Source organism: Microsporum canis, genomic scaffold, assembly GCF_000151145.1.
Source record: "Microsporum canis CBS 113480 supercont1.8 genomic scaffold, whole genome shotgun sequence".
Classification (NCBI taxonomy): Eukaryota; Fungi; Ascomycota; class Eurotiomycetes; order Onygenales; family Arthrodermataceae; genus Microsporum; species Microsporum canis.
The window spans coordinates 884731-908624 of record NW_003299162.1 but is presented as its reverse complement, the minus strand read 5'-3'; the positions used below and the strand labels follow the sequence as shown (position 1 = coordinate 908624).

The 23894-nt window shown below is 49.0% G+C and overlaps 10 protein-coding genes across 10 annotated transcripts; 7 read left to right on the top strand and 3 right to left on the bottom strand.

Moving 5' to 3' along the window:
- Positions 1 to 1888: 1888 nt before the first annotated feature.
- On the top strand, positions 1889 to 3494 carry MCYG_08264 (conserved hypothetical protein; the record flags this gene model as incomplete). Its single annotated transcript, XM_002843135.1, has 2 exons — positions 1889 to 2239; positions 2289 to 3494. 2 exons carry the CDS (start codon positions 1889 to 1891, stop codon positions 3492 to 3494), a joined length of 1557 nt encoding a protein of 518 aa, XP_002843181.1.
- Positions 3495 to 3631: 137 nt separating this feature from the next.
- Positions 3632 to 5211, top strand: MCYG_08263 (protein kinase domain-containing protein; the record flags this gene model as incomplete). The annotated part of the gene is made up of 4 exons (XM_002843134.1): positions 3632 to 3876; positions 3939 to 4650; positions 4714 to 4897; positions 5012 to 5211. 4 exons carry the CDS (start codon positions 3632 to 3634, stop codon positions 5209 to 5211), a joined length of 1341 nt encoding a protein of 446 aa, XP_002843180.1.
- Positions 5212 to 6072: 861 nt separating this feature from the next.
- On the top strand, positions 6073 to 7657 carry MCYG_08262 (conserved hypothetical protein; the record flags this gene model as incomplete). Its single annotated transcript, XM_002843133.1, has 2 exons — positions 6073 to 7527; positions 7616 to 7657. The coding sequence occupies 2 exons, from the start codon at positions 6073 to 6075 to the stop codon at positions 7655 to 7657; spliced, it is 1497 nt and encodes a 498-aa protein (XP_002843179.1).
- Positions 7658 to 8275: 618 nt separating this feature from the next.
- Positions 8276 to 9143, top strand: MCYG_08261 (conserved hypothetical protein; the record flags this gene model as incomplete). The annotated part of the gene is made up of 3 exons (XM_002843132.1): positions 8276 to 8324; positions 8391 to 8458; positions 8523 to 9143. The coding sequence occupies 3 exons, from the start codon at positions 8276 to 8278 to the stop codon at positions 9141 to 9143; spliced, it is 738 nt and encodes a 245-aa protein (XP_002843178.1).
- An 879-nt stretch (positions 9144 to 10022) lies between these two features.
- On the bottom strand, positions 10023 to 11801 carry MCYG_08260 (allantoate permease; the record flags this gene model as incomplete). Its single annotated transcript, XM_002843131.1, has 4 exons — positions 10023 to 10688; positions 10740 to 11284; positions 11368 to 11476; positions 11553 to 11801. The coding sequence occupies 4 exons, from the start codon at positions 11799 to 11801 to the stop codon at positions 10023 to 10025; spliced, it is 1569 nt and encodes a 522-aa protein (XP_002843177.1).
- Positions 11802 to 14083: 2282 nt separating this feature from the next.
- Positions 14084 to 15026, top strand: MCYG_08259 (uncharacterized protein; the record flags this gene model as incomplete). The annotated part of the gene is made up of 2 exons (XM_002843130.1): positions 14084 to 14545; positions 14619 to 15026. The coding sequence occupies 2 exons, from the start codon at positions 14084 to 14086 to the stop codon at positions 15024 to 15026; spliced, it is 870 nt and encodes a 289-aa protein (XP_002843176.1).
- An 802-nt stretch (positions 15027 to 15828) lies between these two features.
- Positions 15829 to 17239, top strand: MCYG_08258 (FAD binding domain-containing protein; the record flags this gene model as incomplete). The annotated part of the gene is made up of 3 exons (XM_002843129.1): positions 15829 to 16200; positions 16263 to 16887; positions 17025 to 17239. The coding sequence occupies 3 exons, from the start codon at positions 15829 to 15831 to the stop codon at positions 17237 to 17239; spliced, it is 1212 nt and encodes a 403-aa protein (XP_002843175.1).
- Positions 17240 to 18692: 1453 nt separating this feature from the next.
- On the bottom strand, positions 18693 to 19561 carry MCYG_08257 (conserved hypothetical protein; the record flags this gene model as incomplete). Its single annotated transcript, XM_002843128.1, has 2 exons — positions 18693 to 19186; positions 19246 to 19561. 2 exons carry the CDS (start codon positions 19559 to 19561, stop codon positions 18693 to 18695), a joined length of 810 nt encoding a protein of 269 aa, XP_002843174.1.
- Positions 19562 to 20284: 723 nt separating this feature from the next.
- MCYG_08256 (UNC-50 family protein) lies at positions 20285 to 21640 on the bottom strand (the record flags this gene model as incomplete). The annotated part of the gene is made up of 6 exons (XM_002843127.1): positions 20285 to 20777; positions 20846 to 20868; positions 20938 to 21037; positions 21102 to 21248; positions 21288 to 21353; positions 21381 to 21640. 6 exons carry the CDS (start codon positions 21638 to 21640, stop codon positions 20285 to 20287), a joined length of 1089 nt encoding a protein of 362 aa, XP_002843173.1.
- Positions 21641 to 22718: 1078 nt separating this feature from the next.
- MCYG_08255 (uncharacterized protein) lies at positions 22719 to 23097 on the top strand (the record flags this gene model as incomplete). Its single annotated transcript, XM_002843126.1, has 2 exons — positions 22719 to 22947; positions 23000 to 23097. The coding sequence occupies 2 exons, from the start codon at positions 22719 to 22721 to the stop codon at positions 23095 to 23097; spliced, it is 327 nt and encodes a 108-aa protein (XP_002843172.1).
- Positions 23098 to 23894: the final 797 nt, after the last annotated feature.

Sequence of the window (23894 nt, the reverse complement as noted above, 5' to 3'; positions counted from 1 at the left end):
GGGTCTTCTTCTTTATCCCAAGGCCGATCCCCTTGTACACACGGTTTGACCACTGCAGCTGGGTCTCGTACGCAATTGGCTTGACATTACTCTGGCCCTTGATGACAAGAAGGTCGTACCAGAGCTCCCGGCGCTGGAAGTTGGGTGGTGTCTCCCCCATAATATTCCAGCGCATAAAGAAGTAGAAGCCAATACTGGCCATCGTACAGAGAAGGGGGTTCTTATGCCGTACAGCAGTGCCGTACTCGCGGCGGCCATCCTGGTTCGTCTTGCCATTATCTATAAGTACAACCATGGCATGGCAGGGAGTTGGGCCCTCATTATCCAGAGTCAGGGTAAAGAGGTCGGCCATTTGAACCTTACGCCGTACCTCACCACGGAGGAGAAGGGTATGAGCAAGGAGAAGGTCGGCCGCCGTACGGAGGAACGGCTCCAGCTGGCCAGAAACGTTGTACCCAGAGGACCAGCAGAATCGGATGAGCCGTACGAATTCAGCAGAGGTATATCCATCCTGAAGGGAGTTGAGGCCACGGTCCTCGTACTGCTCCCTCTTCCTCTTTGACTCCTGCTGTCTGCGTGTACGAATCAGGCCCTTTACCAGTGCACCCCTGGGGGATGCATGGGTATTTGTCCTCATGCTGACCTGTACGCCCCAGAGGTCCACCAGAGCGGCAATGTACGCCTTGATCGATGCCTCTGATAGCGTCTGTTTAACGGACTCCCCCTCTATATTCGTACGGCTCTTCTTATATCGAGATGGCCTGATTTCTCTGTACATAACCTCCTCCTGCAAGAACATATTTAGTTTCGGCTCGGACACAATCTCTCCGTCCGCAAATCCAACCCTTTGGCACCATGCCTATTGGGATTGGAATCGATCGATATACCGTACAGTCAGCCTGTAGACATGCGGCAGTGGGACATAAGGATATATATATATCAGCCTGATAGGGAGCCAGGCCGGGGGGATAAGAGACGGGAGATAGTAGTAAGAAAGGGAAGTATATACTCTCCACTCCTCCTGCCGGGCACTGTACGCGATCTGCGTATTCTTAGGCCGGTTCTTTTGGGTATATAGGAGCGTACGCTCCTGGTTCTCGAACAGGGCAACGTTGATATTGGACTGCCGGTCCAGGGCACTCATGCTGCCGTCTGCACGGTCCATTCTGGACGAGGAAAGGGGGTAATATAAAGGTCGGAAATAGGGTATGCGGTATATAGTAAGGTAAATACCTATCTGTTCACTTATTTGGCCGCATTAGCCCATTGTATGTACGAAATATACAGGGGTACAGGGGGGGGGAGTAGAGAGAGTAGAGCAGAGTAGAGCAGAGCTGGGCTAAGAGGCCTGAGTGGCGGTAATACGCAATAAAGCTATAACTGCTTACATAATCGGTTACACTGCGGCTTGGCATAACGTACGTAGTAACCCGGGTTATAACACCACCCGGACCCCCCCCCATATAACCACTAGTTAGCCTCTAGATCTATCTATACTAGACTAAGCTATTATAGTTAGCTAAGAGTAAATAAAGGTAAGTTTATAAAAAGTTAAAGAGTCTTGTAGTATGTAGTGCCTTTCATCCATGGATAGGAAAATATATCATCCGCGCCAACCTTGAGTTATGCAGAAAAGTACCTGAGACTCGCCCCCAAACCACCTGCATGCCTTCGAACGCTGCGGACAGGGCTTCCCTTGCTTGCGGGCCTCTGATTCTTACCCAATGGCGCTTCTGTCTGGACTGAAGGGATGAGGGACACGAAACAGACACCTTGTCCAGGCAGAAGCTACGCGCCCACTCATTCCAGTCACTGCTTGGATATATATATAACGACCGTCCGCTCACTTCACGCTTTGGAGTCAAGATATCTACAGTATCTGCGCCATATGCCTTGCCCGGACGCCTTGGGAACGTCTCGCAAACGACAGGGGCCTGACGACCATCTCGACCAGCCACGACTCCCAAAAAGGGCGAAGCCCAGCCAGCTCGCTTCAGCATATTGGGATAACTTGTCGAAGATCTGGTTAACGGAGGACGCTCTCGAGGAGTTGGATCGACGGAACAGGGCGGCTTCTAGCAGCGTAAAAAGGTCATCATACTCCCACCACCGGCCGCTTACTCAACAGTTGCGGGGAACACTCGCCCCCGATCCCTTAATTAACTGCAAGCCCGAGAGCCAGAGCGAGATCAAAAGGCTCTCCAGACGGGGTGGACCTGACCTGTCTGACCTTAGGAATGTATGTGAACCTTACTACGTGTTGGTACTTATACTTACGCCGAGCTCAGTTCCCAGACCCGCATATTCCTTTCTATCAACCAATGAGTGCAAACAGTTCACGTTCACAGAGTCGGAAGCGACGTGGGGACACTCCTACAGAGAGCAGCAAAAATAAGACCGCAAAGACTACAAGCACCACTGCCTATAACCGAAACTTTGAGCAGAACTTGATCGATCACGGTGTTTATCCCCCTGGATATAAGTATCCCGCTGGCCAGAAACCAGCCAAACCAAATAACTGGTCGGAGCTCAATGAACGATTAGCCCAACCCCGGGCTTCCCTCTCCCCGTCAAGGTTCTCAGAGCGTAAATTTGAACAGTTTGTTGACACAGACTTGAACGCTTCTAAGGAGAACCCTACTATACGCTATGCCTTTCCGATCATCGAAGGCTGTGTCGATGATATTAGGTGTGTAGGGGGAGACTACCCATTCGGAAACCTTGCTCCTTTGACGGATGGAAGACTAGTAAATGCAAAACCGGATCACTTTGTTGGAGCCCGTCCAGAGCAGCTCGATATTCAAATCCGAGATGACCTTAGCGACTATATCCAACCATCAACGCAGAGCTCCCTTCCGATAGCTCCAAATTTTTTTCTTGAGGCTAAAGGCCCTGATGGGCTGCCTATAGTTGCTACACGGCAGGCTTGTTACGATGGTACTCTTGGGGCACGGGGGATGCATAAACTCCAGTCCTATAAGCAGGAGCCTGTCTACGATAATAACGCTTATACGATAACGTCGACTTACGTCGCTGGTACCCTTAAGCTCTATACAACCCATCCTATCCCTCGAGAGAGCAATAGCCGTCCTGAATATATCATGACCCAGCTCAATAGTTGGGCAATGACTGGTGATTTGGAGACATTTCGAAAGGGAGCAACCGCATATCGAAATGCGAGAGACTGGGCGAAAGAGCAGAGGGACAAGTTTATAAATGCCGCAAACGAGAGGCACAATCAACCTCAACCTGCACATGAGGCAACTTCTGAGCTTCCCTCGCCTGAACATGAGGCAACTTCTGGGCCAACTGTCACTTTGGAGGACCCCGACACGTCAGCTATGTCTGATGAAGCTGAGTTCCACGATGCTGCGCAGTGGAGCTTTGCACGGCCAAACGATAACTTTGACGATTCCCAAGCTTCGGGCAAACATACTAAGGGAGCAACGGCAGAGCCAACCGACAGTACCAGCCGCAAGTCTCTCCCAAATTAACTCTTTCACTGTTATGCGTATATATATACTATGTATTCACTTTCCACGAGCTACCTAGGCAGCTGGAGGGTCATGTGACCATCGCTGGTCACTTTTCTTTATGTCAAAACTCTTATTTCTAGAACAAAAGCTTCATAATGTTATTTGGCCGCGTTTTAAAGCGCAACCTTTTCTCCCTCCGTGCGGGTTTGCTTCAAGTTCCCCGGACTACCACGTCCCCGATACTCCAAGACCAAGTCGTTGATGAAGAGGCCTGTCCGGGGTATAAATCTAAAAGTTACTATCCGGCGAGACCGGGGCAGGTAGTCGCAAACTACCAAGTACTGGTAAAGATAGGCTGGGGAACACGCTCAACAGTGTGGCTTGCTCGAGATATCAGGAGGTACTCTATGTCCAGGACGACTCAGCTTATAAAGCACTAAGCTAACGTACCCCTGGGTCAAGATTCAAATGGCAGCCTGAGCGTTATGTGGCCCTGAAAATCAACAATTGCAGTTCCCGTCAAGCGAATCACGAACGTGACATTGAAGACCATATCTTCAAAACGAACCCGTCCCATCGGGGCCATGTGATCATACGAACGTGCCTCGAGAGCTTCGAGGTGGCCGGGCCAGAGGGCTGGCATCTGTGCCTGGCATATGAGCCTATGAGAGAGCCGCTGTGGCTTTATCAGGGGCGGTTTCCGGACCAGAAACTCCCCATTGCTATTGCAAAGGCATACATCTCCATGCTCCTGACGGGACTTGACTACCTTCACTCTGACTGTAAGGTTGCTCACACAGGCAAGTGTCTCAACATCTACTCAATTCAGGAATATTCAGCTCATCCTTATGCAGACCTGAAGCTTGAGAACATCCTTGTCGGTTTCGAGGATAAGGCCGTCGTTAAAGACTTTGTGATAGCTCAATCTAGCCAGCATATGGAACACAAAACGGACTCCGCTGGCCGGACTGTTTATCGATGCCACAACAATTTCGGGCCATTGAAGAAGCTAATGAACTTGCCCAAAATCGTAGACTTTGGGCTAGCTAGGCAACTTGTGGGTCCTAACTATATAGAAACCCACCCAATACAGCCTGACCACTATCGTGCTCCAGAGGTTATCCTTGGCTGCGGATGGTCCTTTAGCGCAGATATTTGGAACCTTGGTCTTCTAGTGAGTTTATGTTATATCTGGAGTTTTACTTGTTATAAAGTGATCTAACCCAGCCCAAAAAAGGTCTGGGATATCTTCGAGCGCAAGGAACTGTTCAGCCAAGTGCGGGATCATCGAGGCCATTACGATGCCAAGGCGCATATGGCAGAAATGATAGCTTTGCTAGGGCCGCCTCCCAAGGCGCTGATTACAAGATATAACAGTATGCATGGGATTAGATGGCCAGACCCGATCAGAGATGAGGAAGGTAATCTCTGCAGTAATGCGCGTGAGCTGTTTGGGGGGCCTTTTTTCACCAAGGATGGTATGCTAGCCCTTATACCAACTGCTCGTCCCGTCATCTTACTAACTGTCCTAACAGGTGAATTCCTATATACCGACCTGATACCGAAGCGCAGACTTGAAGACACCCTTCCGTCCCTTGAGTCGAAAGAAAGAGAGTTATTGCTTTCCTTTGTCAGTAAGATGGTCTGCTGGCTTCCCGAGGATAGGAGTACCGCACGGGAGTTGATAGAGCACCCGTTCCTTAAGTTCCAATCTAGAGCAGAGCCTGCTCCATGATTGTGAATGGGCTACATCATGTATTATAGAACAAGGAAATCTATAACTCTCGAAAAGGGTTTCGTCCGATGTCTGCCACGGATTTATGTTATCCCCGTCGCAACCATCTAGATCCCAACCTTAGACAAAGACTCGACTTGCTACTTGTCAGTTGGCCTTTTCGCCTCCTGCTTGTCGTTAGTCATCGTCGCTCTTCTTCCTTATATTCTTTGCTGCTTAAGCGTGCCGTCCGACCCGAGACTACCGTTGACCGAAGGGCGCGCTTCTTCCCCTCGTGACAAGGAATGAAACGAGAAACGAGAGATGAGAGGTGTATGCGGCGTGTTTCTTCTAGGCATAAGCCTCGTACATAAACGGGCCGAAGATGCCTCGTTCTTTTTACCGAACGCATCTTCATCTATCCCGGTCACTGATGAGTAACTGTGGGTCGGCTAGAGATGGTCGGACCGTGGGTGAAGGTACATAAAATGCGTCTCTCTCTCTCTGATTCAATTATAATATATCCCAGAACGTCGAAGGATCCTTTCCAGGTATCTTTCGGTCAAGGCAAGTTGGACGTAGGGGACTTTGGCTGAAAATATCTCATTACGCATTAGATGCTTCTTGAGCCCGTATTTTACGGCATTGTTTCCAGCCTGACAGGCATATTATCCTAGCTGTCAGATTAATCTGCTCAGACATATGCATTAGTATGTCCTCTCTATGTTGGATGGACGACAATTGCTAAATACTTGCCCTAGTCAAAGACGAAAACACATCGAGAGCAATCGTCCTTGGTAGCACTGCCATTGCATCTTCCCTTTGCATGATCAACGTTTGGTACATTATTGACCATTGAAAGTACCATCCATATTGAGGGTGATGGGACTCACAGCAGAATCGTCTACACCGGAGAAAGATGTGCAGGACCTGGAGAAAGGGTGTGAGGCCACCGCTCTCTCCTCTATTGCAGAAGTACCATCCCAAGTGGAAATTGATGGCTCACGGATACCGTCCGGCTCATCGTCAGACCATGAAAACAATGGAATCTCCAAGATATCTACCAACCAGATAGAAAGGCCCGGTGTTCTTGAAAAGACCCTCTCCCTCGTTCGAACCCGGGAACCCAACATCGATCCTGGGCCCCCTCCAGATGGCGGCTATCATGCCTGGCTCCAAGTCGCCCTCGCTCACTTTGTCATCTTCAACACATGGGGTTACATCAATGGATTTGGCGTTTTTCAGTCATACTATACCGAAGCCCTGAATCGTTCTCCTTCAGACATCTCCTGGATCGGAGGCACCCAGATCTTCCTCCTCTTCTTCATCGGGACGTTTTCCGGCCGAGCAACGGATGCAGGCTACTTCAAGGCCGTCTGGTCCATAGGCGCAATCATAATCATATTTGCAATCTTCATGACGTCCCTGTGCAAGACGTACTGGCAGACGTTCCTTGCCCAGGGCATCTGCATGGGGATAGGCAGCGGCCTCATCTTCTGCCCCAGCATCGCGCTGCTGGCGACATACTTCAGCTCTCGTCGGTCCCTGGCAATCGCCATCACTGCATCCGGAAGCGCAACAGGAGGCATGGTCTTCCCGGTGGTCGTACAGCAGCTGCTCCCCAAGATCGGTTTCGGATGGACAATGAGAGTCATCGGCCTGATAACGGCCGTAACACTGGCTCCTGGCTTTTTCTTCCTTCGTCAGCGGCTACCACCCCGTCGTACGGGTCCCTTCTTCGAACTCCAGGCCTTCCGCGAACCCGCCTACACGCTGTACGCAGTCTCCATGTTCCTGAACTTCTGGGCCTTATACGTAGCCTTCTTCTACATCGGCAGTTTCGGCCGTAACGTAATAGGTCTGTCGCAGTCCGATTCCATAAACCTGATCCTGATAATCAACGCTGTGGGGGTCATTGGCCGTGTGATACCGTGCTACATCTCAGACTGGAAATCCGGTCCGATCAACGCTCTTATCCCTTGCTCAGTCGTGGCGGGGGCAGCACTGTTTGGATGGATAGGCGTGAACAAGGAACCTAGCCTGTACGCATTCTCTATCGTTTACGGGTTTTTTGCAGCTGGGATACAGGCGCTGTTCCCTGCTGCCCTGACAAGCCTCACGACCGACCTGAAGAAGAGCGGTATCAGGTTTGGAATGACGCTGAGCATCGTGAGCTTTTCTTCTCTGACCGGATCGCCCATCGCGGGCGCATTGATCGCCCTGCGAGATGGTGACTATCTATACGCCCAGCTCTTTGCTGGCGTGTCGATGTTCCTTGGCCTGGCCATCTTGATGCTATCCCGGTACAACGCAGTCGGATGGAAGCTCATGGCAAGAGTGTGAGGTCTTCCTTTACATCCAAGTATATTTTTCGGCGGTACAAGGTACGTACGGCTCTGGTTATACTGTTGTGCTTGTTGAATAGGGGTTTCCCATCGTTATTCGATTTTGGCACATTTCGGCATAGTTATAAAGAACATATCATCTAGACATATATTATAGAAATAAATATATACTGCATATCAACTCTGTTATATTGGTATATCTCTTGCTGCTCTACTCTTCTCTTCCACCATCTTTACCATCCCTCTGCTATCTTTTCTACCGTCCATCTTACTCTCTTCTGCGACTCTTCACCTCCTCTTATCACCCTCCTCATCTTCTATCTCTCTCCATCTTCCTCCTCTTCCTCCATCTTCACTGTCTTCTATGCTTCACTGTATCTTCTTCACTTTATATCCAATCGATATGCTGACTAAGTATACAAACAGTGCAAACAAGAGGGCACTCACGTGACCAACCCCTCCAAAACTTTTGGGCGCAAAAAAGGAGCACGTGACTCGATGCCCGTTTTTCTCTCTTTCTTTTTCGACCTTTTTATTGTTTTTTTATTTATTGCCTGAACAATATTTTCTTTGCTCTTCGTCTTCGTCTTCATCCTGCTTGTTCTCTTTTTCTATCCCGGCCAGTTTCTGTTGCTGAAAGCGTGGGGGTTGCATTCTTTGCTCTGCGTTTGCCTAGATCGTTATCTTTTTACTTGACGATAAATCCCCGCCCTTCACATCTATATAACCCACGCGTAATCATGGCGCCTCGCGGACGTGGAGGGAAGTTCAGCAAGCCGACGAGAGGAGGTAAGTTGACTGTCTTTGGCAGGATACAGAGTGGTCATAGAAATGCTAACTCTGTCTGTTTCTCAGGGGGCAAGCATTTCAGTCGAGACCTGCAGCCGTTGGATAAGAATGGAGACCCGATGGGAATGTGGAGGGTTAGTTCTGTTGCCATATACAAGTCAGTCACCTTAAGATGGCCACACGCTGACGGATCAGTAGGATGAAAAGGAGATAGAGTCTTCCGAAGAAGAGGAGGACGAGGAAGACGAGGAGGAGGAGTCAGAGGAGGACGAGGACGGCCCTGCTAAGGAAGATATGACCCGTGAACAGCGTAAAGCCGCTGCCAAAGCCAAAAAAGAAGCTGCTATCCGTAAGAAACGACAAGTGGCAGCCGAGCCAGGAGATCTCCCTCCCAGTGACAGCGAGGAAGAGGAAGACGATGAAGATATGCCAGCCAACCCGAACCACACTGCCAAAGCCCGGAACCAGGCAGCCAGTTCGCCCGCCGCTCCTGTCGATGGAGCTGCCCCGGCGGCCAAGAAAGGGGATGTTTCACAGCTCTCCCGCCGCGAGCGTGAGGCGCTGCAGGCACAGCAGGCGCGCGAGAGATACCTCAAGCTACACTCCGAAGGCAAGACGGACGAAGCCCGTGCCGACCTGGCCCGTCTGGCTATCGTCCGGGAACGCCGTGAGGCCGAGAAGGCCCGTAAGGAGGCCGAGAAGGAGGAACGCGAGGAGCGTGAGCGTGAGAAGGCACAGGAACGAGAGGCCAGAGAGGAGAAGCTACGAGCAGCCGCCATGGGACCAGCTGCTAGCAAGAAGAAGGGGAAAAGCAAATAGAACCACAACATTCTCTCATCCATTATCCTCATTTGGATCACAGCAAGCCTATCTCAGACGGTCGGCTTGTTGTGCCTCTTTTTTTTTTCACTTCCAGTGGTATATTGGAGCGTTGGCTGGACGCAACGGACGGTCGTGACAGACTCGCATCCGGCCTCTCGTTGTTTTCTCCTTGGTTTCACTGACAGCTGGATACATTGTCATAAATATCTCGTCTTATAGGCTATATGAGTTGACAATGAACAATTTATGTGCAAAGTTCCCACCCCTTGCTTGTGTGTTGTGAGAATCTCCAGGGATGATCCAGGTACGGCCTCTCCGTATATAAGAATCCTCCCCCCTGATGAACAATACATACTTTAAACTATAACAAAGCCTAAAGTTACGTATTTTCCATCTTATCTCTCTTCCTCTTGCTCTTATTGCGTCCGTTTACGTAAATGCCTGCTAGCATGAACGAGGCGGACATTGAGGCGCCAGGAATTGAAATATCCGCGACACGAGAGCTCGCTCGTACGGATCGGATGCTTAAGTATAATACCCGTGTGAGTATCTTGATGTATATAACGAGTCTGCTCCCTTTCTTGGGGTCTACTATGTACAAAGTATATACTAGATCTCGTGTTTCTCGTATCCATCGATAGCTCTGGCATTTGTACATAGTAGTCGCTCTACTATCTACCGGAGAGACTATATATACTCTCTATTTCTATCCTGACAGTCTGGGATCAATCAAGCGAGAAAAGAAAAGAAATTAAAGCTGGAGCTTCGAGCCAGGAAATATATACAGAAAAATAGAAGGAATGATGGCTGAATTAATAGTTAAAAAAAATAACAAGCTCTAACCTTGAATTATATGTATATTCATCTTTCCCCCCTTTAGTAGACGTATCTGAAGGTCAGGTTCTCCTTGTCGGTCAAGTTATCCCACTTCTTCTGCTCGAGGGAGGTCGATTGGGAGAGAGTGGTATCCTGAGTGACGGGCAGAGCCTGGGAGTTCTGAGCGGCGGCCTTGTCCCTACGCTTGTTCTCCCAGATGTAGTACATGAGCAGGATGATGGCAAGAACCGCTCCACAGGCCTGGGTAGCCAGAACGGCAATCTTTGCTGGGATGTAGCGTGGGGCGTCCTTTGCCTGGAAGGTCTGGGGCCCGATGATGTTTCCGATGCTGAAACTCGCGGTGACCAGGGCGGCGCTGACGGAGCGCTTGGTACTGCCGGCGATATTGGAAGAGAGCCACTGGTAGATGACGATGAGAGTTGGGACGATAGAGTTGACGAGGTAGATGCCGGCCAGGAGAGCACCCTGGTTAGATTCTGGTGCAAAGGAGAGCAGGGCACCGCCTAGGATGCCGGGGATGCAGCAGGCCACAATACCGACGGAGCGGAACATCTTGTACCGGATTGCAAAGCCGACCGCCACTGTGCTGACGATGGAGACGGCGCCGCCGGGCATGTTGAGCAAGGCAGATCTGGGGGCTGAGTAGCCAAAGTTTTTGATTAGGGTGGCAGAGTATGTCGTTACGACACCGCTGGACACGGATATCTAGTTTTATATTAGCCCGTAAAGCAATATGCAGTAAGAGAAGACACCTACGAGGACGGTGATGAGAGTCATGAGCCAGAGCTGGACGTCAAGCAAGGCCTCGGTGATATGGGACATCTTGAAGCTGGTATTGATGACGCCGGTCTGGTTGAAGGAGACATGCTTGAGCAAGGCAGCCTTCTCCCTCTCGGTCAAGAAGCGCGCCTTCATGGGGCTGTCCGGGATGATGAAGTAGGTAGAGATGCCAGCCACGCAGGTAACAGCTCCGAGGACGACGAACATGGCCTTCCAGCCGGTGAAGTCAGGATCCTTGACGTGCTGGAAGCCAAAGGAGACGAGGCCGCCGATGATCTGCCCCAGACCCAGGCCAGAGTACCAGATGCAGAACCGGGGCGCCTGCTCGGACTTGGTGTACCATTGACTGCTGATGAGCACCAGGCAGGGCGCAATGGCAGCCTCGAAGATGCCCAGGAAGATGCGAGCTGCGAGAAGAGTGCGATAGTCGCGAGCTGCCGCAGTGCAGGCGGTCGCGATGCCCCAGAGGGTGACGTTAAGGGCCAGCCACTTTGGCGCAGATATCTTGTTCAATATGTAACCTATATCTCAATCAGTTATCATGCTCACAAATAATAATAATAATAATAATAATAATAATAATAATAAGCAGCTAAAAACCTACCTGTTGGCACTTCGGCGATGAGATATGCGATGAAGAATGCTGTGGCGGCGTTGGAGAAGTCGTTCCCCTTGAGCTTGAGGTCCTTATTTAGGCCCATAACAGCAGCGTACTATAGCCATCCCGTTAATCCTGATACAACAAGAGAACAAGCAACCAACGGAAGACGAGAATGGGACAGGTCATACATTGAGAGAGACCTTGTCGATGAACTGCATGCTATAGCAGACAAACATGATCGGGATGATGTAGAGGTCGACCTTCCAGCGGATCCTCTTCAGGTCAGCGTCGCTGGCCTCCTCGCCGTCGCCATTCTCCCCGTACTGCTGCAGGAATCGGTACGCCTGGTCGAGATCTCGGGAAGGGCCAGGAGACGCCGGCGCCTCCTTGTCCAGCGTCATCTTCTGGTCGACGGGCGACTTTTCTGAGTCCGACATGATTGACGCTGAGCTCGACAGATATCAAACAACAGCAGCCACAGAAAGCTTCTGAGGTATCAAGGACTGATTGATGGAGAGAAGAAGCAAGGGAAAAGACAAGCGAAAGAGATTAAAGAAGATGCAAGCGTCCATAAACGTGGTTTTGTTTGCTTTTTCCCCCTATATCAGTCCGTCTGGCCACCCGGTCGACAAATGCTACATACCGAGGACAACGCGACAATCGAGGACCAGAAGCATGCAAGTTTCAGACGCTGCCAGAGGTGGGGGACAAGAATGGAGTTGAATATCATTCATTCCCGTGTTGATATTCAATCATCCCTGGGTTTATTCGCACAGTGTCCAACCCGGCAGATGATAGGACGACCCTGCTGCATACTCCGTATATGTACATATACTATATGTCTAATTGGGGACCAGGGTAGCATTTCGACAGACATGATTCTCTGCAAAGAAGCAAAAGAAGCAGAAGGAAAAAGCATGGCTAGTGTACAACTACTGTGAACCCCTTGCCACCAGGAAGCTCCTTACTGGTCCTTGGGTGCTGTGATAAGTTTTATACCTGAGCCTAAGAGGCTCACCAAGAAAACGCCCACTTCTTGGAGGCCCACCCGAAGATGATCCCCAGGGACCACCAAACGCCCTTTCCCGTCCTCGAAGAGGAGAGAACCTTGACTTGCATCCACCCATGCTTGTCCGGACCATCGTCCCTCTTTCAGTCCATACGAGTGTGTGGTCTCTCTGGAGGCTCGCCCTAGAACACTCCCAAGGGTAAGATGGAAGCCTCTCTTTTTATTTATTTTTTCCTTTACGAGCCAGATATCCAGGGCCTACATAGTAGGGATACGACAGAGAGACTTCCTTGTGCTCGAGCCCGGGTCCGCTCCCCCATGATGGCGTCCTTGGTAAACAGGCCTCGGGCTCTGGGCCTCTACATACATATACCGATGTACCAACATAGTAGTATACCCCGTACTATGTACATACTATGTAATGGGTGTCTCGATATGAATATATACACCCCTCCCGCATACTATGGATGTTATAGCAAAGATATATGCGATTTGGCCAAGGGTAATCTTGTCTTGTCCTCCCAGCATGGTGCATCCGCTCGCTTACGACAGAGAAGCCGACTGTCAGGCCACCCGTCACCGTCTTCCTCCTTCAATCTATGCTGAGTGGTTGGACAGATGTAACATTCTCCCTTGCCGAGACGGTGGAGTGTGTATCTCCATGATATCGGCCTTTGGGTACCAGTTATCTCCGTCAACTGCTTGCCAGCAGGTGACCCTCCTGTTGCTTGGGGGAAATTCTGCTGATCAACTCCATTTTCAGGACACGATTGACATCGGATCACCTCGTATGAGGATACGTCTTCACGCCAAAAAGGTCCGGATTATGCAAAAAAGAAAAAAAAGAAGGGAAAAGAAAATAAAAACTGACAACAAGCATCAAGTCAGCCTATCGAACGATTTACCGTCTGATTCGTAGATGGGGGTCGCGCCTGGGCTCATTTGCAATAATATTAATATTCGCACATTCTTTTCAACTTCTGATCCCGGACCCCTTCTTTTAGCTCTCTCTCAAAGCTTCATCAAAGCAACCAGTGCCTCCAATTTGCTTTTTCCTGTGGACTTTTTCCAGGACTCCCAAGGCAGTATGATGGGCTGTTGAAGTACAAATATGACGGCCTGCAGGTCCCAGGCCTAGCATTTCGCTGCCCCGGAATTCTTTTTCTTTTCTGGTTGTTCTAGAGTGCTTAGATCTAGTTCAACCGGTTGGCATACACACGCCCATCCAACAAAGATACGGACATAAGGAAGAGAAATTTTGGTGTGACCAAAAGAGCAGGCCTGATGCAGTGGGTGTACCATGTCTCACCAGAGGTCAATGCGATTTCGCAATATCCGACCATCCTCGCGGTATGCATCTCGCTCACCTTTGTCATGACCGTGGTGGTCTGTCTCCGGGTCTGGGTTCGTGCAGTGTGGAAGAAGAGCTTTGGAGTTGACGATGCTGTGATTGTGTCTTCAGCGGTACGCATCTACCCAATAGCATACATACGACATATCCACCCCCTTGCTAATATTGACCGCTAGGTATGTGGGATTATATACAGCGCGTTGTGCATAACTCAGTCCCGCCTTGGCCTGGGTCTTCCTCTAAAACTACGACCCAAACAGAGCCTGAACACTTATGCCACGGTAAACGGCCCTGTGACTATGCAAAATTAACCGTCCGACTGACCTGTGCAGGTCAACTTCGCCGGCCGTCCATTCTATATGGCTGGTATCACCGGCTTCAAGGTTGCCCTCTGTATCGCCTACCTACGCATCATCCGCCATAGTTCTGAAAAGTCCTACCGCCATGTCGTCCGGGGTATCATGATATTCACCATCCTATCTCACCTTGCGGGGACCCTCGTCCTGTTCTTCCAGTGCTCTCCCGTCCACAAGTCATGGCGTCCAATGACACCCGGAACCTGCCTGCCAAACGACATTGTTTTCTACACGCTTGCCGGTGTATCCATACTTTGCGACCTTATTGTCTTTCTGACGCCAATCCCGCTATGGATGAAAGTGCGCATCAGCCGGGGACGAAAACTGGGACTAATGGCTGTTTTCCTGCTCGGTCTGTTCACCACCGCCTGTTCGGTCATGCGTGTGGTTCAGATCGAAATCATTGCGAGGGATGGCAACTCTACCATGCTCATCCTCTGGGGCACCATCGAGCTGAACGTCGGAGTAAGTAAATAAATAAATCTATACATCCTATGTAAAGAGGGAGGGCTAACGAGCTAACGTTTCCGCCAAACAGATCGCCATCACTTGTCTGCCTACTCTAATCCCACTACTAACCTTCGTCAGAGGCAAGACATCCAAGAGCGGCCCTCTGCAGTACCCCAACAGCACCTCTGACGGCCGCAGCGCCGGCACTTCAGTCAAGCTGAAATCCGTCGGCCTGCACTCTTCCACCATACGATCTCAGACCATCCCTACGGGCAACAACACGCTAATCAAGTCGGGCAGTTTCAGCTCTCTAGAGGCGATACTACCTGTCGACAGCGACGGGAGACCCATCCAGCGAGACGACGTGGAGTCTGCCAGCGGGAGAGGTCCGCAGAGCAATCTCCTCTCTAGCCCGGGCCAGATAACGAAGACCGTCCAGGTGGAGATCACCAGCACCAACAGCGAACGAGATCCAGAACGAAGTTGGCTACATTAGACCCGTTCTTTTTCCTTTTTTTTTTTCACTCGTTCTAAGGGGAATAAAAAGGGAGTTTGGCAGCTGGTTCTCACATGTATAATGTCTGGTCATGTCTTTAAATTCCTTTCCTATTCCTGTTCATAGAATATACCCTGTATATATTTATTAACGATGTTCTTTTCTCTCGTCTTTGTCGCTTTACCCAGAGTATCACTCTGTCCTTGAGGAAAAAAGACCCGCCCCTAGTCCATGTTTAACTACAACGGAACATCCACTCTCTCCACCTACTAGCGGGGTGTTGTTTAAGTGTTGATGCAAGAAACTCAACTAATAAAACCCACTTCACGGTCTTTGTAGCTGCGCTATTTTCGGCTTCTCTGTCCCATGAAGATGGGCTCCTCTCGTAATTCTCGTACTTACATAGTTGAAGACTCGTCATGAAGAACCGCATGAAACTTATTATCAAATAGAGTTATTAGTCATCATCCGCACAGATGCCTTTAAGTTATCTTGTTTCGCCACGTATCAAAGTCCTGTTGACATCCACAGGATTCGTCCTCAGGCCAGGAACTGCTGGTTACGAGCCGAAAAGCCCTGGCCCTTAAGACGCTAACAAGTTTATCCTGAAGCCTATCCGACTATCAAGCTTAATCCCAGCCTTTTTTTGCCTCTGCCAGCCCGCGATCGTCATTGAGTGCTGCTGTTCGTCTTCCCACGAACGCCGTATATCACCGCGGAGTATAGCCATCTATATACACTCTAAAAAAAAGGGAAATAAGAAAGAAAAAAAAGCGGCGAGTTTCGAGAAGTAAAATTAGCGATGGCCTCGCCTCACGTCCTGATCATTGGCGCGGGCATCACAGGCCTCGTTCTCGCCCAGGCACTACGCAAACACGGAGTGCCCTTTTCCATCTTCGAGCGAGATTCTGATCCTCTTTATCGCGGCAAAGGCTGGGGACTGACGATCCACTGGTCTCTGGATGCGTTTCTCCAGCTCTTACCGGAGGATCTGATCGATCGTCTGCCAGAGACGTATGTCGACCCGGAGGCTGTCGCAAAGGGGGAGAATGGTAATTTCTTGCTGTTTGATCTCAGGACCGGAGAGATGAAGTGGAAGGTTCCTCCGGCAAAGAGGTTGAGGGTGTCGAGAGAGCGGCTGCGCAGGTTGCTGATGAATGGAATTGATATCCAGGTGAGCCTTACTTTTTTTTCCCCGCCTAATATCTAGTAGCATGTAATACTGATCTATACTAGTGGAATAAATCTATTTCTGGTATCAGTCAGCTGTCAGACACGGCTGTCCGCTGTGAATTTACAGACGGCTCTTCCGCAGAAGGGACTCTGCTGGTAGGATGTGACGGCTCTCGATCAAAGACACGCTCTTTGCTTTGTTCTTTGGCTGCAAACGAAACGCCAGCCAGGTGTGAGAACCATTCGCTTCCTATACGCCTGCTGGGGGTGAGCACTCCCTTACCTCCTCGTGTTGCTCTCAAGATGAAAGCCTTAGACCCATTATTCCTACAAGCGAGCGACCCAGCTACTAATAACTTCTTTTGGTTCTCGTTCCTTGATACCCCAGTTAACAATGATCGCGAGGATCGTGATACATATGAGTGCCAGATCCTGATAAGCTGGCTGTGTCGCAAGGGGGCCTCTAATATGGAGATACCAACTGACAACGTTGACAAAATAAAACTCATGCATTTATTGGCTGATGGATGGGTTGAACCCTTCCGCGAGGTTGTGCAGAGCATCCCAGAGGGCACAGAGCCCAAGGTCCTCTCCTTGGAGGACTGGCCCACCCCACCAAAGGGCTCATGGACCAATCTAGGTGGCATGGCAACCCTGGTCGGAGACGCTGCCCACGCAATGACAATGTGTGAGTATATATCCCCGTTTCTTTCCGTGGGCCTACAATCTCCCCCTGGTGGCTAACAATTAGCCTTCAAGTTCGCGGTGAAGCAGGGAATCACGGCATCCTCGACGTATTCAACTTGGTAGATGGTTTACTTCCAGTTATCAAGCCGTCGCCACACTCTCCGGAGAAGACGCAGCAGGAAGTGATCAACGAGTATGAGGAGGAGATGATCACTCGTGCTAGGCCAGCAGTTCTTCGGAGCCGCAAAGCGTGCCTTGACGCCCATGACTTTCCTTCAATAACGGCGGACTCCCCACTTGTCGCACGGAGGGGCGCATTTGAAGACGACGATCTAGAATATCTTATCGATTAGACACATTAGAAGACTTATATCCTTGAAAAAAGAATTGCATTTCGCTTTGTTGCGCCCAAGCGGGATGGCAGCTCCGGTTAATATATACTTACACTTTAGACTTTCGATAGTTCGAGTACAGAACCAGCCACTGCATCGTCACATTGCCTCCCCTGAATTGGGCAGCTGGCTGACTGCACACTTTAATTAAAAATACTTCGATCCATAAATTATATCAAAGGAAGAGAGACGGTGAGATTGCGCCAAGATGTAAGGCAATATATTCTAGCCTTTCTCGGGATTTCCCCGGAGCTGACATCACTCGTACCTCGTCGGTTAGTTAGATTGGACAGCTCACACGACCCCCTCCTTGACTTCCCTCAGTTAACCTTACATTTTATATATTATATGTAGTGAGACTCATGTGCCATTGACAGGGAGGGGCTCCAGCCATTGAAAAGTTGATCCATCTATTTGGCGGTGGCCAAGTCCCCAAAGCATATGTATATATGTACGCTCAGGCGATCAATAATATGCTTCGTATATGTACTCGAAGATGACTTGCAGAGGTACATACATCTTTCGCTTCACCGTTAGTTTTAATATGTGATATCTATACAAGGCCAATGCTCTTTTCGATGAGTGGGGGTGATATGTAAATTAGTACAGAGATGATCTGTGGAGAAGCAATCCCGCACCCTGCCCATGGTGGACACAGCCCTTTTTCTTCTGGACTTCTCCCGGTAAGTAAAAGCGCCTCGCACCGCTGCTCCTTGCAAATATGACAAATCGATGGTGCCTTTGCCTAGAATCCTGCTTCGCTTTACTTCTTTACTTCATCTTTTCTCTCTGGAGAGAATAGCAGCGAGGGGCCTTAGACCATGCAGGAACCAACTGTTCCGCATATCGATATGAAAACCGTTCCCCCCTCCGATGGAGACGTCAGTCCCAGTCAAAATCGATTCTGCAAAAATAGCATATTTTTTCTACAAGCTGGATGGATACATAATTATGGAACAAAAGAAGGCACGTGCGGGCGGGCCGGTCCTTCCAGGTTTAAGCTTATTTACTAAAGTTTAATATTTCCCTTGAAAAGCGCGTTTCGTTGGGATTAAAATTAAACAAAATAATCAATAATACCATACAAATGCAGGAAGAAATGGCAGTGAAACAGCAATATACCCCATCACCGTTAAGGGTCGTGGGCTTTTTATCAAACAGGGCGTGGACACCACCCGCTGCCTGTAATCTTATGAGTATATTCCGTTTAGCATATCATACATACTATATATACAGAGAAATCAAGTTCTAGTTTTGAGAAAGAAATTCAAAACGGAGGAGAGTGACCTGTGATACCCTGGTTTAAAACAGGATGGGTATCAAAAAAAGAGATATTTGTGAGTCAAGCCTGTTGTATGTGCCCGACAGAATATCTGAGTTTTGAGTATAAGTCATATATACACCAACTCAGAAGCTAGCAGAGAAGCCTTAATGCATCAGTAAACAATAGTTTGGCATATATCTGATGAAAGCTCTCTAGAATGGAGAGGTTGTGCAGCTTGCCGCCTGCTGGGTTGCAGTGAAAATGCGATAGACGGAATTCTATCACACTATCACTGGGATCTGTACCCTCGATACCAGGAGAAATATCATCAACAGACCTCTGTCGGTGAACAGACAATCTGTGACATCCGGCAAAATTTCCTCTTCCAAACCCAAAATCAATATATGAGTAGTTTTTTTGAGCATCGTGGACTTTCATCTTTGATGTAATTGTTGAGGCTAAGGTCTGCTGTGTTTGACCAACCAATTGCGAGTCGGTGACTTGGAATGAGCCAAAGAGCCTTGAGTGCAAGGGGAGCAATGTCGTCATTGGAATTTCAGCGGCGCTCCATATGTCCTTTGGTGATTGTAGGCTGAGGCTGGTAGGCCCTGTAACCAGCGTCAATGGGTTTGTTTGACTGAGACCTACAGCATCCTGTTAGCATGGGTTCTGTGAAATAGAGAAGAGTATGAGGGCGGGTAACCTTTTATTTGTACCGCCATTAACCTCCATACACCGGATGCTAAAATGAGTCTTTCAGTAGCAAATAACATCCCGCCAAAGAACCCATGGGTGAACCGCGCCAGGAGTTCCTCATCGCTTAGCTGGTTTAGTGGCAGTTTTCTTGCAGGTAACGATGTGCTCGGCACGAGAGTGTCGCCTTTGACGCGCGCAATCAGACTATCCTCTATTATCGAATGGCTCTGAGGATTGATCCAAGTCTCTGACTGGGTTGCGCGGAAAGATGTAAGAGGATGTGGTGAGTAGGTGATGCGACGGGACCGAGAGAGAAAGTCCATTGATAAGAGCTAGATGGTTAATAACAAGGGCTATGTTTTTATGTGCTGGAGAGAATCGCAGGCCTGCCTTCATACATCACGTATGTGAAGACCAGACGAAAGCCTCGATATATAAATGTATACTTCCTATAGCATGTAATGCTGCAGTGCTCTGAGTGTGAACATGACCGATGACGCAGGAACGGAAGAGATCGGGATAAATTCAGCCGCAGTGATGCTAAAATAAGAGCGAGAAATTGTTTGAGTATTTACTAAAGCTCTCGTATACGAGAGTCACTGAGTCACTGCGATAAAAACCACCAAGCTAAAGTATGCATGCACAAAGATCATCAAGAACAAAGCAACCAAAAACATGCGTACAAGCCAAGATCTATCCATATTCCCATACAGTTGGTACGGTTCTCGCGGGATATCCACGAGGCCCGTCAGGCCCTTCTGGTACTGTAGAGCGAAACTGATTCTTCAAATGACAAGTTTCAAGTGCCATCCATCCTCTTCATTAAATATTCATTTTGCCAAATCAAGACAACCATAAGAGCCAGTTAACAGCTCCACCCTGCCGGACAATCCCCCACCCCAAGAATAAACTTATAAACCACAGAATTCCCATTATCACAATGGGCAACAGAAGAAGCTCCGTATGGTACAAGAACGGTAGGTTGCTATAGCCGAGGAAAGAAATATAGGTGTAATAAGTGAAAGCAGAGAGGTATAGAGTGTTCCCTAGAATGGTGGCGAGAAAATTGGAGGATGATTCCGTTCCTCGCGTGAGAACGGGGAGGAGGATAAATTGAAGAACGTATAGGTGGAGGTAGAGTGTGAAGAAAGCACGGCTAGAAACCTATGAAGCAGAATGGTGGTTAAAAATAATATAGCATATTCATCAAATGTAAGTAGACCCACATCGAAGCAATATCCAAATTCAACGTGTTCTTTGTCCCCCGAGAGTCCAAAGAGACCCTGTGCCGGCGCACGCCGTCTCATGCGGCCCAGCGATGATCTTGCCCCCCTCCACGCACTTATTGCCGCGGCAGGTCCGTTTGGACCAAATATCCGGCCAACCGAAAAGTACATTATCGTCGAAATGACAAGGGAGGCACCGAGGAAATGTATAAAGATAAAGGATAAGCTGAGGGCGTTTATAGAGACGAAGGTCGGTTTGTAGGCAAAGCCCCATGCTAGGCCCGTCAGATATAAAAAGAAGGAAAATAGGTAGCTGAATGATGGGTCAGGCCGGTGCCAGGTATTTTTCGTTTCTAGATAGATGTTAAGACCATGGTGGACAGCATGTTATGTATAGGCATAGACTAACGTTTCTAAGGACAGTCAGTTAGCTTCAGTTTCTGGCAGGGCATATATATGGAAGCATCACCAACATGATAGTACATGGACTTGAACACCTTCTTAGGTGCAATAACAAGAGATGTCATCTCCCAAATGGCCATCTCAAAGTCCATCTGCGAGACTTTGAACATCCTATACCCCCGAATATCAGTATGGAAAAATAGCACGCAAAGTGAAGTAGCATCGTCCTACCGGCCCAAATGCCTGTGGGAGCCGTATGTAGGGGCTTCTATTTTGCGGCGAGGCACCGCCGAACTGTGCTGGGCCAGCATGCTGCCGGGGAACGGAGATATGAGGATTCATGGCGGAAGATGAAGGGCAGCTCGCCCGGCTAAAGATCGAACTACCGCAGCAACATCAAAGGGGGGAGGATGAATGATGCAGAGTGAGTAGTATCAAGTAGAAAGCATCACAGCCATTTGTCTCTTTTGCTTGCTGTTGAATAATGCTTGTTATCAAATATCAGCTTGTCGACTTGTCTTTTTTACGAAGCTCGAACAGGCTAGAAGTTGAGAATATCACGTGACAGTAATGTAAAACTTCCAATATAAAAAGGGAGGCTTGAAGTGTTTCCAGTTGACGGTCAAGAAAGAAGAGAAGAGCAGTTATACACTGAAGAGGAGAAGGAGGCCTATATATGTGCTTGAACGGCCTTGATAATGGACCTGTAATACGGAATCTACGAGATATAATGCTTGATGCTTCGACCGGCCAACAGTCTACTGCGCGTCTCATCTACTGACTGGATATCTAGATGTGCTGAAAAGAAGTCAGAGAGTTTTGAACACAGATATCCCACTGCTCTCTCGAAGAGTTGAGACCTAGATCAGAGCTACATCCATGGTGGTTATGCACCCGCGGGGTGGACTGTCCTCCACTCGATATATACAGACATGCACAAGACACAGGATAAACGGTTGAAATAGAATGTTCTATATCGTCACAAGATATCCAGGAGTCGTCAGAATTATTGAGGAATATTCATCATACAGCGCAGAGAGAGGCCTTTGTGACTTTGCGCTGCGTTATTCCAGATCAGCCGAAGAAGCCCCAACTCAGTCGCAGATGAGCAAACAGGGAGTTTTTATGCTATAGTCCCTTAAACATGTCTATTGTTCCTATAAAAGAACATGGCTCCGCACTGTCGTTCCGGTGTTACATATTTATTCGATATAAATATGTTCTTGGCTGCCACTAGGATTTCTGTGCAGTGTTGATAGAGTGTTAAAGCTCTAGATAAGCCTCAACATGGCGAGAGATAGCCTGACCCTATTAAATACTATGGCTATCTCAATGGTTGTATTCTTAGCTCAGCTACCACTCAGCTCCTGTCGCTCACTCGGTGGTGTACCCCTTCCTGGAGCTGGCTTGGAGTACTCACATTCGCCCAAAGGCTCGGTTTTAGTTTATATTTTACCAATGCGAGACCTATCGGACGTTGGTAGACGAGGCACTGGTAGATGTACCAGCGATGGCTAGTTGGGAAGGCCATGCTCATCGATGACTGTAATCTCGTCTATTAATACACTCGCCAGCTAGCAACATCCCCTCACTATACGCCTTCGAAAAGATGTTTGGGGATCTGGGTTTTGGCGAGAATCTGTACTACCGAAGGGGGAAGCAGTCCTTGAACCATGTCATAGGTTAGGATTGCAAAACCACACCAGCCATTTTGAGAATTCCCTGCACTAAACATACCATTTCTCTTTTGTAGCAATGACCGAGGCTATGCCCCAGAGCTCATCTACCCATCGGCTTGAGATATGACGCGGTGACGGCGGCACTTGAAGGCATTCGGTGTTGGTACCTAAACATGACCGCACGGATCTCACAAAATGGCCCAGATATCAGACTGTGTCCGTATTTCCTTGACACTGTCATGAACATAAGCGATGGACTGACTGCACCACCCCGGATGTTAACGGACAAGAAATGGGGACTGTGGGAAGTCAGTTTGGATGAACTTGGTCACCGCAACCTTGCATTTGTGACAACCCATGTGCTGTCCCATTCAGGGATCCTCGTCGGACACATGAGAGCTAGTAAAGGCTGAGCGTATGTATAGTGCTCCCTCCTTTTCAACATTCCAAGTAGGTGGCATACCGGGACTACGAGAAGGGGGTGGCTTCACAGAGGTCGCCCACGACGGCCAATTTAGCCTTAATAACGCTGTCCAAAACGCCGGCAAGTAGGGCCACACATCACTCTTTGCCCATTTCGCCCACCGACGACTTCAACTACTCCACGTCCGACGGCTAGACAGACGAAGCAATGAAGAGGCGACACATCTGGATCACCATACGACGTATTGTCCATGTCATGCCAACATCATGCCAACAACGCAGGGAGGTGGCAGGGGAGTTCGTATCGAGAAAGGGTCTGGCCATTGACAACATGCAAGAACATGCATATCTCCCTCTCAATCGGGTATCAGATGCATATTATCCCGTCAAATATCAGCACAATCTCCTATTCCTTCTTCGTATACTCTCGGGATATCGCATATCGTCTGCTCTCCTGCTATACGTTGTATATTTATACTAGTATACGTACATATGCAGCTCCTCGCTGGCGGTACCAAATCAACCCTCTCCGTCTAACAGTTGGGTTGCCTCCGTCGTGTATGCGAGTCTACCCCCCCCCCCCCCATCTGGATCTGCCCCATCCCTGCTCTACTTCTTCTCGACTTCTTCTTCTTCTTCTTCTTCCTTGTTCCTTGGAAAAAAAAAAAAAAGGACCCTGTAACGCTAATACGCCATGTAAATTTGACATGCGGCAGGGCGTACCGCGCTAAGCCTAAACAGGGCCAAATAACCTCCCCTAGCCTGTATTACCAATACCACCCGACTTTCTTCCAACTTCAACTTCATCTTTTGATCCAAAAAGGAAAAAAAAACTTCCAAACTTCAAACGACTCTCGAACGTCTTCAAAACACGACCAGACGCCTACAAAACAAATCGGCCATCTTTTTCTTTCTCATCCAACCCT